A 17,149-nucleotide genomic window follows, 5' to 3' on the forward strand; every position below is an offset into this window, starting at 1 on the left:
AAAACCACAAGATTTTTTTTTTAGTTTTTCATGCTGCCTTCAGGTGCCGTCCGAAATCCAAAAACAAAGGGTTTAACCTGGCAAAAGTGGAATTATCAGAATCCCAATCGGGGTTTATTGCCATGTATGTTTACACATACAAGGCATTTGCTTTGGTGTTTTGGTACAGAACTTTTAACACAGAGCTAGAATAGAAATAAGTAAAAGACTTAAATGGAATAAGATAAAAAATATATATATCTTTAATATTATGTTTTAAATGTCTCTCCTTTCACCGAGGCTCGACACAGTGTGTTCTGTATTGTTAAGAAATAAAAAAATATGCTGAAAGTACCATTAAAACTCAAAACTTAAAATATTATCTGGATAAAACAACTATGTAACACATCCTTCGACGTAGATGCAGTTTACTCCATTCATTATTGCTTTTCGTCCTGACGTAAGAGAACCCAACACCTGCCTGTTTGCTAACGCGCATGCGTAAAAAAAAGTTCGGTGTTGCTAGCTCCGCCGCTAGTCACCTTTTCCCAGTAAAGAGGGAAGTAACGTTTGGGGGATTTAAAGAACAGCGGTTGGAGAACATTGTCAAAGAACTGAGGCGGTGCGGTAGTGGACCGCTGGAAACTGTATCTATTCACCGCATTTGGAAAAAACTCAACGTGAGGGAAATGTCCACGAGTGCGCGCAAGTTTGTGTTTATTGATGTGGTAGCTAGCTGGTTGGCCCTGTTAGCCTGTTAGCGAGGTAGGTGCGCGGTGTTTAGGCTGCAACATTTGCAGCTAGTATAACTTAACAGACAAGTATGAGAGCAGACAACTTGCTGGTTATATCCTAACGTTTTAAAAAAAGTTTTGCTGGTGTCAAACTCCTGCAGCGTTTTTTCTCGCTACGAGCTCTGACTCTTGTGGGGTCGTGTTAAACACAAACTGCGCTAATTAAAGAAAAAAAATCACATTAAGCCGGGCGCGATCTTTCGGGTACAGAACGGCTCAACGCTTCCAAACATCGAGAGGTTCCCCTGTTTGCCTCTACGAGTGATCGGGTCTATCAAACTTGCAACGTTGGATTGGCGTCCCTTCCTTCTCATCGGACCTAGTCTCCGTCAGTGATGGGCCCCCTGTTCAGCTAGTAGGACGCGTGGAAATAATCAGCAGCCCTCTAACTATGGGAGGATGTGTAGGGAGATACTGGGAAGGCTGGGAGGACACACAGAGTCGAGGCTCGTCTAGGAACGGTGGACGAGGAGGTGAGTTAATAGACAGTGTTTCGAGTATGTGTGTGTTTAAGGTGCCTCACTAAATCATAAAAAAACATAATTGTTCTTCTTGCAACTTCATTGCTTATAATTTTCTGCTGATGTACTTTTGTACGACAGGCATTGCCAAACCATGCTGGTTTTGACTTATGTTTTTCATATTAGAGTGTGAACCCCTTCTGTGATGATGGATAGATCCACTTCTGCTTATGTGCATGCAAATAAGCACCAAATGCACACTGAAGTACACACAGGAGTGCAAAACAGCTCTCCATATCCGGGCCTATTTCAACCCCTGAGACTCATATGCATCTCAAGTGACTAGTAGTGATTGGGTTTCACCTCCTTGCGCACCTTTTGTTTTTCTGTGTGCCTTTAAACAGACAAACACAGGACTATTTGGTACATCACTCTGGGTAGTACTTTTTAAGGGATTCATCTGCATTACATATCGTCTTTACATAAGTCTGCATATCAGCATGCTTAGACCCATGTGAACAATAAAGTTTCATTCATAAAGGTTAATTATAAGTACCAGTTACATTATGCAGTGCTAATGATTAAGAAATTACAACATCAGTTACAGCAGAAGGACAGTTGGGTACAATTGTGCATACTTGGATACTGGATAGCCAGTCTATCTGATTGCTGGAGTCATATTCTTAGTTGTAAGCGTAAATGCAAAGCAGTTTCACCTGTCCGCTGCCTGGATTCAGCTAACCAGTGCAGGGCCAATGTGTCTGCGATATCTCTGAAGGGCAATACAGCAGTCAGCTGCTTTTTCTCGTTGCCCAGAGAAAGTTCCTTCCTTATACCCATTTCCCACCAAAATTATTGCGCCGTTAGACGTTGCAAGTTTGTTAGACTCGGGAAGACCCGCTAATAGATGCCCATTGTCTCTTTTCCCATTGCCAGTGGAGTATACTCCTGTCGGTCGCTTTTTCTGCTGTGCCGCCGGAGACAGGGTTAGTAACCAGTGAAGATGTTGCGGTGGTTAGGTCTTTGTTGTATCTATTACTCACTCAGTCTGTGCGCGACAAATTTGAAACGATGTTTGAGCGCTGCTCAGATGGAGGAATTTGTAGCTGAGATGACAAGGAAGAAGTTTCCGACTGAGCAAAGCATCGCGCCTGAAAGGGGGCGGAGATTAGCGCGTTGACCCGGTTTTGTGTTCCCATCAATGCCGCGGCGATAACTACCCGGGTCTACTGTACTGCAGAGTCATTTGACCCGAGTCTGAATGCGGAACGTAACCTTTCCAATTAAGCAAAAAAGCCAGGTGTTAATGGGTGTTAGGTGGTTTTATGCCCAGTGGGAAAGCAGCTTTACTTTGCCAGCACACAGACTGTGATGTACATCCTTTGTGCTGTTGAAGTTGAGCACCTGGGCAAGTTCTTCTATCCCAGGCCCACTCACAACAAATTCACCTACACTACACCTACATTTGCCTGACATTGCACCTATAAAAAGACCGGCAATTTCCTCACCCAGCAATTCAAACCTTGCACCTAATCCCCCAACTGTCAGTTTGTTAGGCTAAATACTATCTTGAACGTGCAGAGGTGACACTGATCCCCAAAGTTGTTGATATGCCTCTTATCCACATCAGGGATTTGAGGTCATGTCCATAAGTTACTCACCTTCCCGGAAGATAACATTCCTCTGAAGATAAACACTGGCAAACTGCCATGTTTTGTTATTTTACAGAGAGAGAATTTGCATTGCTGCTTCAGCACTAAGCACGGGTAACATTTACAACCAGACTAAACTGAATGACGCAGGCGCCGCGCAGCTGAACTGGCAGACGCTCTGATTTTCTGCATAGTTTCGACCCCAGACAACAATGTCAGTGATATTTAGCATCAACCCTTTTTAGAATTTATAGTGTGACCGCATGGAAATGTGTACTTTTATTGGATGATTACAGGTTTTAAAGTGTTGTTATAAACACACTTAGGATGGGAAACAAGCTCGATGCCTGGAGATGTGGTGAAATCTCTGCTGAGGTCAATTAGTTGGTCAATTCAACCAGACACATCAGCAGTTGGACAAATACACTCAGTTCATTGCTTTACTTTCACATTCAGTATTTCCAAAGCGGAGAAATTCCCTTTTATAGTGACTGTCAGGAATTTAACTGTCTGCTTTTCATTTGGATGCAGGTTCTGTCCCCTTTGTTTCGTCTGACGCTGCTAATGGAAAGTTTTTCAGTCTTTTTCCAGCAGAAATCGTCTCCAGTGTAAATCAGAAAGAGGACAGAACATTTTAACAGTTAGTCCAGGTTCGTACATGAGTTTCAGAGAAGTGTTTCACCCCGGCCATGTGGCTGCATTCCAAACTGAACATCTGACATCAATTTTTTTTTTTTAGAGCAGAATATGGACTTCAAAATAATTTGTCTTCCTCTGTAACATGCCACACTTTCCAGTATTAAAGTTAAAGCCCTAACAGCAAACATTTCCAGGTTTCTGGCAGTGGCCCGTGGTAATTCCCCACCCTGATGCGTAAGACACTCCCAACCAGGCCAGGCTCCGATCAAAAAGAACAAGTCCCATCATGCCCCGCTGCGTCATTGACTGGCTCCTTGAATGGAACTGAATCCGCTGTGCTTAAAACACACTCGCACAGACAGACAAGCATGTGAGAGGACGAGGTCACGTATGATAAAAGGCTCATATGGTATCTCTCTGTTTGTCACAATATGGTAAATAACTTTAGGATACACTATGCCGTAAAAATGGTGTCCTTATATTTCTGTAAGGCTCTGTCAGAATGTTTTATTGTAAAGTATTTGCTTTGCTTTCGATGCCCTGAGGTATTAAAAGCCTCATTTGCACTCTGGAGGCTGGAATATACAACAGAGGAACAAGATGTCATCGCCGTCCTCAGTTTTTTTGTTGCAGCTTCCTTTGTGCTGCTTTTTATCAAAAGACATTATCACATCTTGTTGACAGCACTTGCTCTGATATGACAGTTGATTGGAGAGCAACATGAAAAATAGAGATTGAGCCGTAGATATGAAACAAAGATCCTGGAGCTGTGTTGTAACAGAGTCCCATTCATGGCAGCAGTAGCACTCTGTCGGGGTGCAGCGGACAAAAAGTATACAAAGGTCCCGATCAGACAGAGTAGCTGAGCGCCTCGTGTTTTTCCGCTCTGTGCGCCCCGCGTTTTTGGGGAAACGTTCTGAGCGCCTCGCGTTGAAGAAACGTCAACCCAAAGCAGAAAAGCGCCCGACGTCATTGGCGTTTTTTTCTCATTGCCCAATCGGATGAATGGAGAGGCGGGCCTTCTGTCATCTTCACTGCACCACAGTTCATGCATCTTAATGTTGGGCAATGGGCATCCTCATTTTTGTATTCTCCTGCACATGGCTACTTTTCCTGTCAGATGCATCTTTTTAACACCAACATCTGTGTAACCCCGCGCAGTATATAAACATTATTTGAACAAAACATAAGTCCCATATAGCCCTACAGGTGTGCTCAGATCTACAAAATAATACACAGTTTGTATATTATGGGTTAGTGAACTTCTAGTGACTGCAGTAGGATATGTAAAGTATGGAGTCACTTACATTAAGAAACCCATTTTTATCACAAGCAGCCGTCAGCTGGTGCTGTGCAAACATATGTGCTGACACAATCATGCAGACCCCAAAGTGTTTTAAACAGTAACTAACATACAGTGAATTATTATCAGCACTTAATGCGAAACCTGTGTAAAAAATAAAGGCTAGCCTATAAGTTCTTCATGCTTCTTTCACACCTGGTGTGCACTGTGTGAAACTTGGTCAAAGTGTAGATAATATACTAACAGTTAACATTTGTGACTGTCTGTAGAACATCCAACCTAAAATTACCTGCACTGCTTAGGCCACATGTCCACATAGCACTATTTTCTGAGCGTCGGCGTCTTTTTTTTCAGTTGTTCTCAGTGAGGACAGAGTGTATGCAGCTGCCTGGAGAAAAAGCGCTGTTAGCTGTGTGGTAATTTAAACGTATTGTTGTCATAGAAACGAAACCTGCGTGCAGCGATTTCGCACCGCACAAGCGCTTCATCCCAGCGCGCCCTGCCAGCGCTTTGCTGCCAGAAACAGGCGCTATGTGGACACGGGGCCTTGGTGTTAAAGCCGCTATTTAATGACCTTTCACTGCATTGATGCAGAATCGCTGTCCGCATCACAATGCCTTGTACCGTCAAAAATGTCCGCCAATACCTTTGATCACTACACTACAGGAGGCCCTTTTACACTGCCAGCTTGAGGCGAACTTATTACTCGTCTGTTACGTCTTATCTTGTATGTAAAAAGCACAGAGGCATAATGGTGGGGCGTTGTCGTTCCGCCTCTTAGCCGGAGGTAGTCACAGAGGTGAAACGGCGTCTGTGTAAACGGTGGAGCCGGCTGGGCGGAAGAGCGCCGTTTGTATACACCTCACACACGTTTTGCTTCAGCAACGCTGGAACACTTTACACTAGCGTTGTGGTTCAATGTAAAATGGCAAATGTGGCATGACGGGGGAGCTCCGTTACGGCACTGTGGCGAAATTTAATTGTAAAAAGGGCTGCAGTAAACACAACTGTCTTGCCTAATTTTCAGTTTCCCCTTTTCTCTTTTTGCCTGTTCAGGCCACAGCTGCAGAAGTCCTTCAATACGCTCTTGTTCATGAAGGTATCATCGTTTTCTGAGCAAAAATGTCAAACATTTGCTGGTTCCAACGTCGTAAATTTAACAATTTGCTGCTTTCTTCTCCTTCCTTTGTCCTTTGGCCTTAGTAAGGTAAAGCAGAGGTGAATTTGTCTGTTCGCTCAGCTCGATGGGGCAATAATAGATCTATAGCAGTCTATCAGGGGTTAACAGGTGTGCGTGTTGATCAAAACATTTTGTGCACAGTTTTCAGAAACCAGCAGCAGGATACGCCCCATTTGCTCCTTGTCTGGAAAGTCCTCAAAAGTAACATAATGTACCGGTATGCTACAACAGTCTTTGTCTGGGTACAGAGGCCGACTTTATCTGTAGTTGCAGAAAAGCTACGTGTCCATTGTGCTGATAAGATAACCGGCTACAAGGATGAGACCGCCAGCGCATGTAAGGGCTGTGCCCCCTGTGTAAATACAGCCATGCATGGATTAAGTTTGTGTCCGGTTAAAGAGTGCACTTCCCTTTTGTTGATGTGCTCCAGACGTGTTCACTGATGTCTGCTTTTAAAGAGGAACACTGAAAACACCCCGAATGTATTACTTGCCTCATGTGAGAGGAATGTAAGAGGCTGTTAAATGTCTTAAGTGGGCCAAAGAAACAATGTGTTACAGCTGAATGTGCTTCTCTCAGAAGCAGGTGATTCTTTAACAGCCCCCCCGATGGCCGTGTTGTTTTGTTTGCATCGTGACATAGAGCTCAGAGAAGCCTCGTTTATAACGCGCTTCATAAACACTCATGTATACGACAGGCTTTATGATAGCCTCATCACGTTGCACCTGCTTTCATGAGTCCAGCTGGAGGAAAACACCCTCATGTTGCCTCATGTGTCTGTAATGCATTGCTTCATGTCCCCGTCCAGTGTTTTCACATGACAAACTATTACTGGGCAGCTGGTTTTAGTCAATCATTTCTTTTGTGTCGAAATAAGCGCATATTTTCTTTCTTCGTTTCTTAGTTAACCCCTCGTCTGATGATTTTTGTCAAACTTAAAGGTCCTTAGCTGTCTATCAAGTCAGCTCCTAGGAAAATATCCTGTTAGGTTGACTCCATGTGTCACGATGATATAACCCCCCTAAGCTCTCAGTCAGTGCTCCTCTCAGGAAAGGGAAGTCATTAAAACACTGCACAATACAACACTATAACTTTATTTAGCCAACTTTTATAGAATCACAAACAGAAGTGATTCTGTAATAGTCAATATATAGCAAGACGTACAGTAATTATCACAAGCGAGTTAAGAGAGAAAGAAAAGTTTGCAGTTTATCATTTTAAAAACTGCATGTAAACTAAATAATGAAATGATACAGAGCAAAATAGCACCATATTATTTAAAGGAAGTTCTGATTAAAGGCTAACAGCCAGTTAGCTTAGCTTAGCATAAAGACTGGTAATGGGGGCAACATGCATGCCAAACTATGCAAAGGTAATAACACCCACCTAACAGCACCTCTAAAGCTCACATCACCAGGTTATATCTTGTTTGTTTAATCGGTACAAACAGCAGGGGGGGAGACTATAACCTGACTAGTTCTGGTATTTTGAGGTATTACATAAACTATCTTCTAACATCTAATGGAGGCCTATTTCTTCATGACCTCAAAACATAGTATGGCATTTTTATTTTTACAGTTCTTGTTACTTATCAGCTGCCAAGTACACCAATACTGATCTATCTGCAGTAAGCCAGATATGTCAGGTTGCTCATTCTAGCTCTCGACAACGAAATGTGGCACTCCCATCACAACAGGGACCTAAGTCGCTAACTAGACCGTTCTCCTCTGTAGTCCCCCCAGTGGTGGAATTCTATTCGGTCTGCAGAGTCCCTTTTCATCTTTAAAGACCAGCTCCAGTCATGTTTTAAGACATATAAAATGCTCTGCTTGAAATAATTAGTTGTGTCTGATATGTATTTTTTGTAAAATACTTTTAATTACCTTGTAAAAATCCTCCCGAAGCTTGAAATGTAGTAATTAGTAGTCGTAACGTTAACGTTAGTAGTCAGTAGTGAGATTGCAAAAATTACAATGACGGTTACAGCTGGCTCACGCATCGACTAAGTGGTTGCCATAGGTTGCACATAATGATATGCATAGCGTCACACCGTCCATTACTGTGATTGGCTCCTTTGGTTTGTGATGTCACAAACCTGCCAATCTGAAAACGTGTTGTTCAGCCTGTCCTTGGTACACTGCAGTTTAAAAGCAGACAGGCCCAGCCATGGAGATGACTGCTGATGCTGTCCCTGATATGTCTTGTAGCACATGAACAACACCACATGGAGATGTTTACAAGGCTAAACACTTGATTTTCACTGGAGGGGGTCTTGAAAAAGAGGCTAAAGACCCAGCTCTTTCATGAACACCTCCGCCCTTAATGACATTGATGCTGTGGATGATGATATTGAGGATGTTGTTGATGTGAAGCTGCTTGTTGGCACTTCCTGACTTTGTTCCCTCGTGTCTTGATCGTTGCTTGTGTTGTATTGACCCTAGTTGTACATCACTTTGGACAAAAGCGTCTGCTAAATGAAATTGCAACTTTGTAAATGTGTTGTTAATTAGAGTTACATGCATGGAAATGTGTTGACTGGACTCCAAGTTCTCTTTTGTCAAATAGCTGACACTGGAGGCAGGAGTATCTGTCCGAAATATGAATAGTGTTCAGATATCTGTTATAAAAGCATCACTTCTGCCTCTGTGTTGCAACAGAACAGATTGTGAAACTGGTACCAGTGCACTGATGTGTGTATTTCAGGAGATTGCATCACAAAAGAAGGCAACAAATGGCAGATGCTAAAGCTGAGGGTTCATATTAGCATATTTTAGATGTTGTTAAAGTCACACCGTGGGTTTCCTGTCGGACACATCCGAGCTTCAACAAACACAAACACACCACCTGCTTTCACGTACACAGGAAGTTTAACTTTGCATGGAGTCCGTGAATCTGGTATGTGCTACATCTTACATACACTCTGTATTAAATTAGAGCTAGCTAGTAGCATTTTCTCTCTGCAATGGCTTCATGGGTGAACTCAACTAATATTGAGTTGCTTTTAGAGCTGACTGGAAATTCCAGCATTTAATGGCCATAGCGTGAGCCCTGATGTCATCTTGTACTCTGTGTGGACACTTTTCTTTATTTTCTGATCCATATTAAAACAAACAATTAGCTGACATAAGATTGTCTTATATTCCGACAGATATTGCACTTCCCCGTGTCTCTTTAGCCCACTGCTTCTTTGGCAGATGAGTAGAGAGGAAGCCCCTTTGCTCCACTTAAGGATTCCCACCCCTCCAAGTGCTAATCCTACACCACCCCATGTCCTCCGAATTACTCCTCCTAAGCTCTTGCACTATAAATAATTAGTTTGAAAGAAACGCAACCTCTTGAGGTTTGCTGTCTCCTCTTATGCTGGCCTTCATGTTCATCAATGACTGGAATCTCTGCCTCTCAGGCATTTGGAAATCTAAACAAATACTTCTTTTGAACCTGTTCTCACAAGTCATTAGGGAGCTTTTAAAACAAAGTGAAGTGGCTATTTTTTTAAAAGTACAACTACATGGTGAGAAAATTGCTGAATTGCTGAAAGTGTGGTGTCTTTGGCCGGTAACTACAGGTTGTAGATTTCAAGTTGTTTTACGGCTGATATGTTTTTCTCCCCTATTGTCTTTGCGTCCTCACGCCTCCGCTAATATAAGTGCTCTCCTGGCCAAGGCGTGCTTTGTGTTAATATTGAATGGTGGGAAACAGGTAAAGTTACGAGACAGATATAGGCTACACATGCTTCATGCATATTGCAAACTCTGAATGACCTCCTAATTTTAGATTCGGATAACACAGAGGGGTGGGGTGGGATCTCTATGTCTCTGGTAACGGCCTGTGTTTCTCTCTGCTACCAACTCTGTTTATGAGTGATAAGAGATGAAAGGACAGAATATGAGTTATATTGGAGAATGTATGTAATAATAATAAATCTGTGGCACACATTCTTATAAGAAAATATTTTGATTTAAACCATTGGTAGTAGTGAAAATCCCAACAGTTTTCCCAACAGTAAGAACTTTGAAATGAAGCATCTACATGATGGACAAAAACTGGGTTAGTGTTCTCACAAAGGCATCCTGTGCAATGTTTTCCTACTAACAGTGCAGTGCAGAAGTGTTTTTTATAGTTGGTCCCTAAAGCATTAAACACATCTGTTAGACCTCAGAGATATGCAAAATGCATTTTGGAGAGAAGTAGGAACCTAAATAAAGTTTCTTTACCAGAAGAACTTCCCCCAACTGGAGATCAGCAAAGTTCATCTTATCTAAGCAGTCGTTAGTTGAAGCCTTTAGTTAACTCGTCATGGCACGTTTATGATATTAGTTTAATCATCTTTGTGTAAATATTTTTGGGTCATCAGAAATGATTTGAGTTCTATATTAATAAGCAAATTAGAAAATATATAGTTGACAACCGCATGCACAAAGAGAGCAACCTGTTGACTATAATGATCATTCTAATGCCGAGTTGAGTTGAGTTGAGTTTATTTATCTCAAACAATCAAGCACATGAAATTACATAATAAAAAGAAAACATAAACTGTTAAATCTTACAGTCAATATAAACAAAAGAAAACACAACAAAAGGGTTCAAGAAGGAGCAGAAAGAAGCAGATGCTTATTTAATCCTGCCCCTTCTTTACAATATCATTCATAAAAAACTTTTATCAATCTAAAAAAACATGAATAACATGACAATTGGTGGTAAAAACTAGTAAAGAGTCTGAACATGTATTTGATCTTAGCAGCCTTAAACGTTGTGCCTCCCCAGCTTCAGTCCTGTGAACTGTTGTTTGGAGTCTGCTCGTTTCTCTCGGCTGATTTATTTGGCTTTAGGCTGACTCGTAGCTGCTAACTAAGTTGTAAATTAAACTCATGAGATGACATAGTAACATTGTATTGAACAGGTGCTTTATTCACTAAAAAAGAGTACACAACACAGCCTTTTTATTAAGGGATGTACTTGAACCTGAGCTAATCTTGATAATTAGCGGGAAACCTTACAGAAAGCAGCTTTTTTACGTACTGCTGAGATGCTTTCAGTTCTTGCTTGTTGCCTCTCTTATATTAGAATAGTAACTTTAGAGTTCTGAGAAGAAAACATCTGTTTTTAAGATCTAAATTACCAACAGCAGACTATTTTAAAATCAGTGTCTGTGGATCAACACACAGACATGTATTTGCATTGTGCAGATATTTAGAAACTTAACTTCCCGTTTAGTCACATCCTCTAATTTGCAGTGTTATTTTTGAATTCAAATTTCATACATCTGATCTTTTATGTTGCTTACACCTGCTTCCTGTTCTCCATTTATCCCTCATAAGCATGCACTTCATAGATGAGGAAGGACCTGCTGTAGAGGCTATGCATTTGTTGTGTACTGTGTATTTATTCAATCTGCATCACCACAAGTTTTAAAGGAAATGAAAACAGCCCTCAGCAAGTTGGGAAATTAAACAGTTTTGAACTGGTCTGATCACAAAAATATCCAAATAGTATTTAACTGCAGGAGAACACAAATCTTTAAAGTGAATAACAAGCTTTTAAAAAAACTAAAGATCTAACACCGCATGCAACTTGTCTGTTATGATTTGTAACTTGACTAACCGCCCTGCTCTTCCCTCTCTTTTCCTTCTCTTCACAGGACGTAACGAGCCTCTGAAGAAAGATCGTCCCAAGTGGAAGAGCGACTACCCCATGACAGAGGGCCAGCTGCGCAGCAAGCGGGACGAGTTCTGGGACACGGCTCCGGCCTTCGAGGGACGCAAGGAGATCTGGGACGCCCTGAAAGCTGCGGCTGTGGCTCTGGAGTGTAACGACCATGAGCTGGCTCAGGCCATAGTGGATGGAGCCAGCATCACACTACCACATGGTGAGGACAGAGATGCATATATCACAAATCTTCGGTTATTTTTTTTTCTCTTGTAGTAGATTTTAAGGCACCTTGTCCTCTTCTCATTTAACACCTTGGCAGGTACTCTCGCAGAGTGTTATGATGAACTGGGGAACCGCTACCAGCTGCCCGTCTACTGCCTGGCTCCACCCGTCAACCTCATCTCAGAGCGCAGCGACGAGGACCCCAGTGACAGCCCCGAACCCCCTGTGGCACCCAAGAAGGAGTTCCAGCTCAAGGTGAGGAGTATTAAGTGTCTTATGTTTGTATAAATCCTCATATATTAGCATGTTAGCATGCCGACATTAGCTCAGAGCCGTTTCACTTTATTGTAATTTTGTAAATATAAAGCATTTTTTCTTGGTTTATCTTTATAAGACACATTTTGCCTGTGGCTGTTTGTCAGTTTTGATCCGTGTTAATTTTCCTGTTCCCTTCAGGTTCGGCTCTCCACGGGTAAAGACCTGCGCCTCAGCGCCAGCATGGCTGACACCATCGGGCAGCTGAAGAAGCAGCTACAGGCTCAGGAGGACATTGACGCCACCCATCAGCGCTGGTTCTTCTCTGGGAAGCTGCTCACGGACAAGACGCGGCTGCAGGACACTAAGATCCAGAAGGACTTTGTCATCCAGGTCATCGTCAACCCGCAGGCCCTCCAAAGCCCCAAACCGTCACCCACCACCACCGCCTCCACGCCTGCATCTGAATAGTCGTGGATACAGAGCGTAGACGGACGGGGCGGTGAGGAGGGCGGCAGACACAAAAGGACCAGAGGTGCCTCCTATTGCTGGATACATTTTTTTAACAGAAACTGTTATTACAACAAAATGAATCTTATCTGGAACAAACACATGAGGGAGAAACTTAGAAGTGCTGCTTTCTTTCATCCACTGCGTATCCTTGTTTTTGTTAGTCTGCTGGGTTTGCTCTTTCAGCGAATCCAGACATCACACTAACTCTGCAGATCGCCGTCCTCTTGTCTTTTTAAAACCATCGTGAACAGAAGCAGAACTGATCATGAAGGCGTGCAACCCTTTTCAACTACACACACGATGTGCACACCATCCTGCACACGCACTCTTCCTCTGCTCTGTATCTGCACTGATGCTATAACTAAGTGCCAATGGAGAAGATGCAGAGGTGTTTGTGTTGGTTCTGAAGCACATTTCTACTACGATGCCCGTGGACTCTGCGCTGCAGTCCTTTTCTCCAAAGACACAGGAGGAGGGGGAAGCAGAGAGCGACATACTGAACTGTTCTTTTTTTCCTTCTCTCTTATATTGAGGAAATAATGTAAACTGAGCTTTTTTGCACATTTAAATATTACTATACTTTTGTGGTAGTTTGTGTGCCTTCTACAAGACAAAAAGGGTTAATGTCCTGAAAGACGCTAGTTTCATCGCTAGGCTAAGACTTCTGTATTTTTCTTCAATTCAGGAACTTTTAGATCAATCCAAGCTATACCTGCTGCCTTTTTAAAATGATTTCATGGAACTTGCAGAGAAAACTGTTGTTTGGATGCTTGTTAGCGTGTGTGTTGTGTGTCTGTTTGTGTGTGTGTGTGTGTTTGGGCAAAAGGAATATACATTTGTCCCATATGATACATTTCAGTTTGACGTAGCTTAAAAAGACAAGACTGTTTCCTTTGTGTATATCATATTCATGCATTCAATCATATCATAATGTCCAGGGAAGAGGAAGTTCCCATGCAAAAGTGATGGTGTTAAAGCTGCATTATTGACCACTTAATGACCCCGGACCACTAGGGGGCAGCAGCGCAGCCCTGATATAGTCACAGTTGCTTCGGGCTGGTTGTCCTTTCCCTCTCCACCTGATGAATGTAAACCCAGCATTCACTCTCATTCTGTACTTGATGTGATCCAATAACTTGGAAGACAAATCTGTTACTTTTTTTTTTTGCTTGATGTTTTGACTTTCTTCACCAGCAGACAGACGACATGTTTTGTATGAGTCTATATGGAGCGGTGAACCCAAACAATGAGCCACGGGCCACAAAAGCTGTAGACTCAAGTGTTGATTGCCGTACTAGTGACCTCTACAGGAATAATACGTCGGTGTTTATATCAAAAATATTACTTAAAGGGACACTCCACCAATATAGACGTGAGGATTGGTTTACTCGGCATGGTTAGACCCACTCCGCCTGTGAAAAACACTTACCTTCTGCGGCTCTGGAGGAGCTTTACTGAGCCTGAGATAAAATACCCATTTCCAGTTATGTTGCGGCTAACATAAGACGCTATCCAACTCTTAAACAGGAAGTGTAGGAGCCCTTTTTCGCATCTTGTCCTCAAATAAGGGATTAAAAGTCAGAATATCTCGTCATCTGCTGCCTATAAATGCTTTTTTTGTCCTCCAACTTTACGGAAATGAAATACTAAAACATGCAAGTGCCCCTTTAATGAGCTAGAAGTCAGTTTAAATGCTAATTGTAAAGGTTAGATTAAAAAGCATTTAATAAAGACACCATGGTCGACCATCAAGTGTTTCTTCCTCACAAAACTAAGCTCCATTTCATTCTGTTCGTGTGATGACCTTAACATTGAACTTGTCTTTTGTCGTGTCAGGAGGGCAAAGAGTTTGCCTCTGTTTGTAACCACTTCTCAACATTTTGTAACCGTCCACTATTCATTTGCTGGAGCTTAAATATTAAAATGCTTTTATTTAGCTTTCAGGCGAACACAGTCTTCGCACCAACCATCATCCCTGTTTCTCTGATTGACGCAGAGCAATGCCAGCGTTTTCCCTGCGTATAGAGCAGAGGACTGAAACACGTCTGTAACAGACATATTACTTTGAATTTCTGCTAGCTGAAGTTTTCTTTGGGCCAGACAGTCTGAACGCTGCGGTTGCATTCATACCGCACCTTAAATTGCACACTTTAGATATTTCCCCCCCCATCATATGTGACTGATCATATTTTTGACTGAGGGCTGTGAGCAGCCACATTTTCTTACTTGCTCCCATCAATCACATGGACGTGTAACGAATCATAACCAGCAGTCTGCCTGTGACGTTTATCTGAACTCTGAAATAAAGCTTTACATTTTCAATCTGTGACATTTTAATATATGTTAGATATGTTGGCCACACGGCAGATGACCATAGTCCATATGTATGGAAGCAAAGAGAGGTCAGAATTATATGATTTATTTTCTTTATATCAACAACTGAATACCTTATTGTCAAATGTATAACCACTGCTGATGTTAACTCACTTGGGTTTTTGATACAGTCTGTCAGGATTTATTGTTTAAGTTCCCCTGTATCAGATTTAGAGTAAGTCATTTAAAGTTGTGAAATGTTAAAGTGGGCTGAGTTCACACCAATGACTGTATATATAGATGGACGACGCATCTCCATCTGCTCTCATTGAATGAAAGTGATGCCAAAACAGCCCCTGTGATAGGCGCTGCCATCTTGTGATGGTGACGTCATATGGAGCCAGAGACTGCGCAGTAGAGATCAGCGGGTGGAGCTGCCGTAGCCGATTTCGCTAACCAAAACACACACTTAAATTATTTAAAAAGGAGGAGCCGTATTTGTCAACAGAGCTGTCAATCATCCTTTTTACAGCATCAAATAATTAAAAGTGAACTTGTAAGAAAAATGAACACTTGGACGTAAATCAGCATGATGATAACTATAATGACAGAAACCGTGTTTGTGTGTATTTTGATTTTATAGTTTGACTCATGTCCCATCTGTTAACATGGAGGAGGCGGGCTTTATGACCTATACTGCAGCCAGTCAGCAGGGGGCGCTCGAAATGTTTTGGCTTCACTTTTAGGGAGCTGTCATGTCGTCCATCTTATTATACAGTCTATGGTTCACACATCCAGTTGGAAAATTCAAGGTTTGAGGGTTTGAGGGTTTTCAGTCGCTCACATGACCTTCCTTCGTTGACCTCACGACTGCTTGAGCAGCTACAAAAATCTAAATATGAACGCCCCCTTCAGCTTCTGCTTTATTTTCTGTTTAATACTAATATGCAAGTGTTAGCATGCTAACAAGCTAAACTAAAATGATACTCAACATTATACCTGCTTAACATGAGCATGCTAACATCGTCATTGTGAACATGTTAGCATGCCGACTTTAGCCTTTAGCTCAAAGCAGCTGCGTGGCTGCTGTGATCACAGATGTACAAAATGTTTGTATGTCAGTTTGAACATATTTATATTTTTGAAATTCGTAAACTTAGATTTTTTTTTTTAACTCTGAAGAAATAAACAAAAGTTTTTGAAAAAGCTAAGTGCTGGAAACTCATATCACATGTATTCTGTCCCACAGAGGAGAAGCAAAGACACATCAGTCACTGCTCCGCTTCTTTGCACTGCTGTCACTTCCAGGTCACGTCGGTGTCAGATTTGGGTTACATCCTAAAATAGAAATTCAGATTCATTTGAGAATCGAGACCTGATTTGTGAATGTAGCCTGCGTTGTGAAATTCTCACAGTTTAGTATTTAGTTTGGTCTCAAGCTTCATGAGCATTGTTTCCATTCACCGCTCCTGTCACGTGAGTTTTGATCATGGAGGGAATAAAAATGAACCGTGAGTGTGAAACCTGACTGAGCCACAACTCTACACATCAAACACATGTTTTATTTTATGTAAGAATTTCAGTGTTTCTGTCCAGGTTCAGCTAAATCACAGTCACACTTTCTGGTTATTTCTGGGCCTGTTGTTGCTTTTCTTCTGTCGATGGTTCTTCTGGGGATATTTCTAAATCATTGTATGCAAACTTGAATAAGCCTTTTTCCTGTATGTGCAATACAATAGACATAGACCTCATATCATTGTTTGTTCTTCTGACTACAGATTTCATAGAGCACCAGCTGAGTATTGTTTAAGAAATGTCAGGTGAGAGCCTGTCAGATTATCGACTTTTTCAAGTGTTCACGTTTGTCTTTGAAAATGTATTTTATGCTTTTGTCTTCATCTTTACACGGACTCTCAACTTCACAGAGTAATTATCTAAACATTAAAAATGCATACACACCTTGTCTCTCTTGTTTTCTTTCAGCACCCTTCACTCAGCTGCGGACGCCTTTATTCGTAAAGCTCTGTTGACAACTTTATTGATAGCTTCTCCTGTAACAGCATCCTCCCTGAATTCAGCCATGGGTTGGGTTTCGTCCTCAATTCTGTCCGTCCCCGTGCCTGTTTGAGTTTTAACTCATTTCAGTCACCAGCATTGGACAAGGTTTAATGTCTAAGTGTGAGGTACAG

At 41.9% G+C, this 17,149-nt stretch overlaps 1 protein-coding gene across 1 annotated transcript; it reads left to right on the forward strand.

The window, feature by feature from the left end:
* The first annotated feature begins 528 nt into the window (after positions 1–528).
* On the forward strand, positions 529–16,907 carry ubtd1b (ubiquitin domain containing 1b). Its single transcript, XM_069665046.1, has 4 exons — positions 529–1,246; positions 11,647–11,874; positions 11,977–12,134; positions 12,336–16,907. Exons 1-4 carry the CDS (start codon positions 1,165–1,167, stop codon positions 12,603–12,605), a joined length of 738 nt encoding a protein of 245 aa, XP_069521147.1. The 5' UTR covers positions 529–1,164; the 3' UTR covers positions 12,606–16,907.
* Positions 16,908–17,149: the final 242 nt, after the last annotated feature.

The sequence above is a fragment of the Semicossyphus pulcher genome, unplaced genomic scaffold (genome assembly GCF_022749685.1).
Source record: "Semicossyphus pulcher isolate SPU_LCO1_2020_fin unplaced genomic scaffold, fSemPul1.0.p SCAF_16, whole genome shotgun sequence".
In the NCBI taxonomy this organism is placed as follows: Eukaryota; Metazoa; Chordata; class Actinopteri; order Labriformes; family Labridae; genus Semicossyphus; species Semicossyphus pulcher.

Bases quoted from the DNA above. Each gene is read 5' to 3' on its own strand.
- ubtd1b (XM_069665046.1), top strand. From the start codon at position 1,165: ATGGGAGGATGTGTAGGGAGATACTGGGAAGGCTGGGAGGACACACAG. The intron at 1,247-11,646 runs GTGAGTTAATAG...TTCTCTTCACAG, and splicing joins TAGGAACGGTGGACGAGGAG to GACGTAACGAGCCTCTGAAG. The intron at 12,135-12,335 runs GTGAGGAGTATT...TGTTCCCTTCAG, and splicing joins AGAAGGAGTTCCAGCTCAAG to GTTCGGCTCTCCACGGGTAA.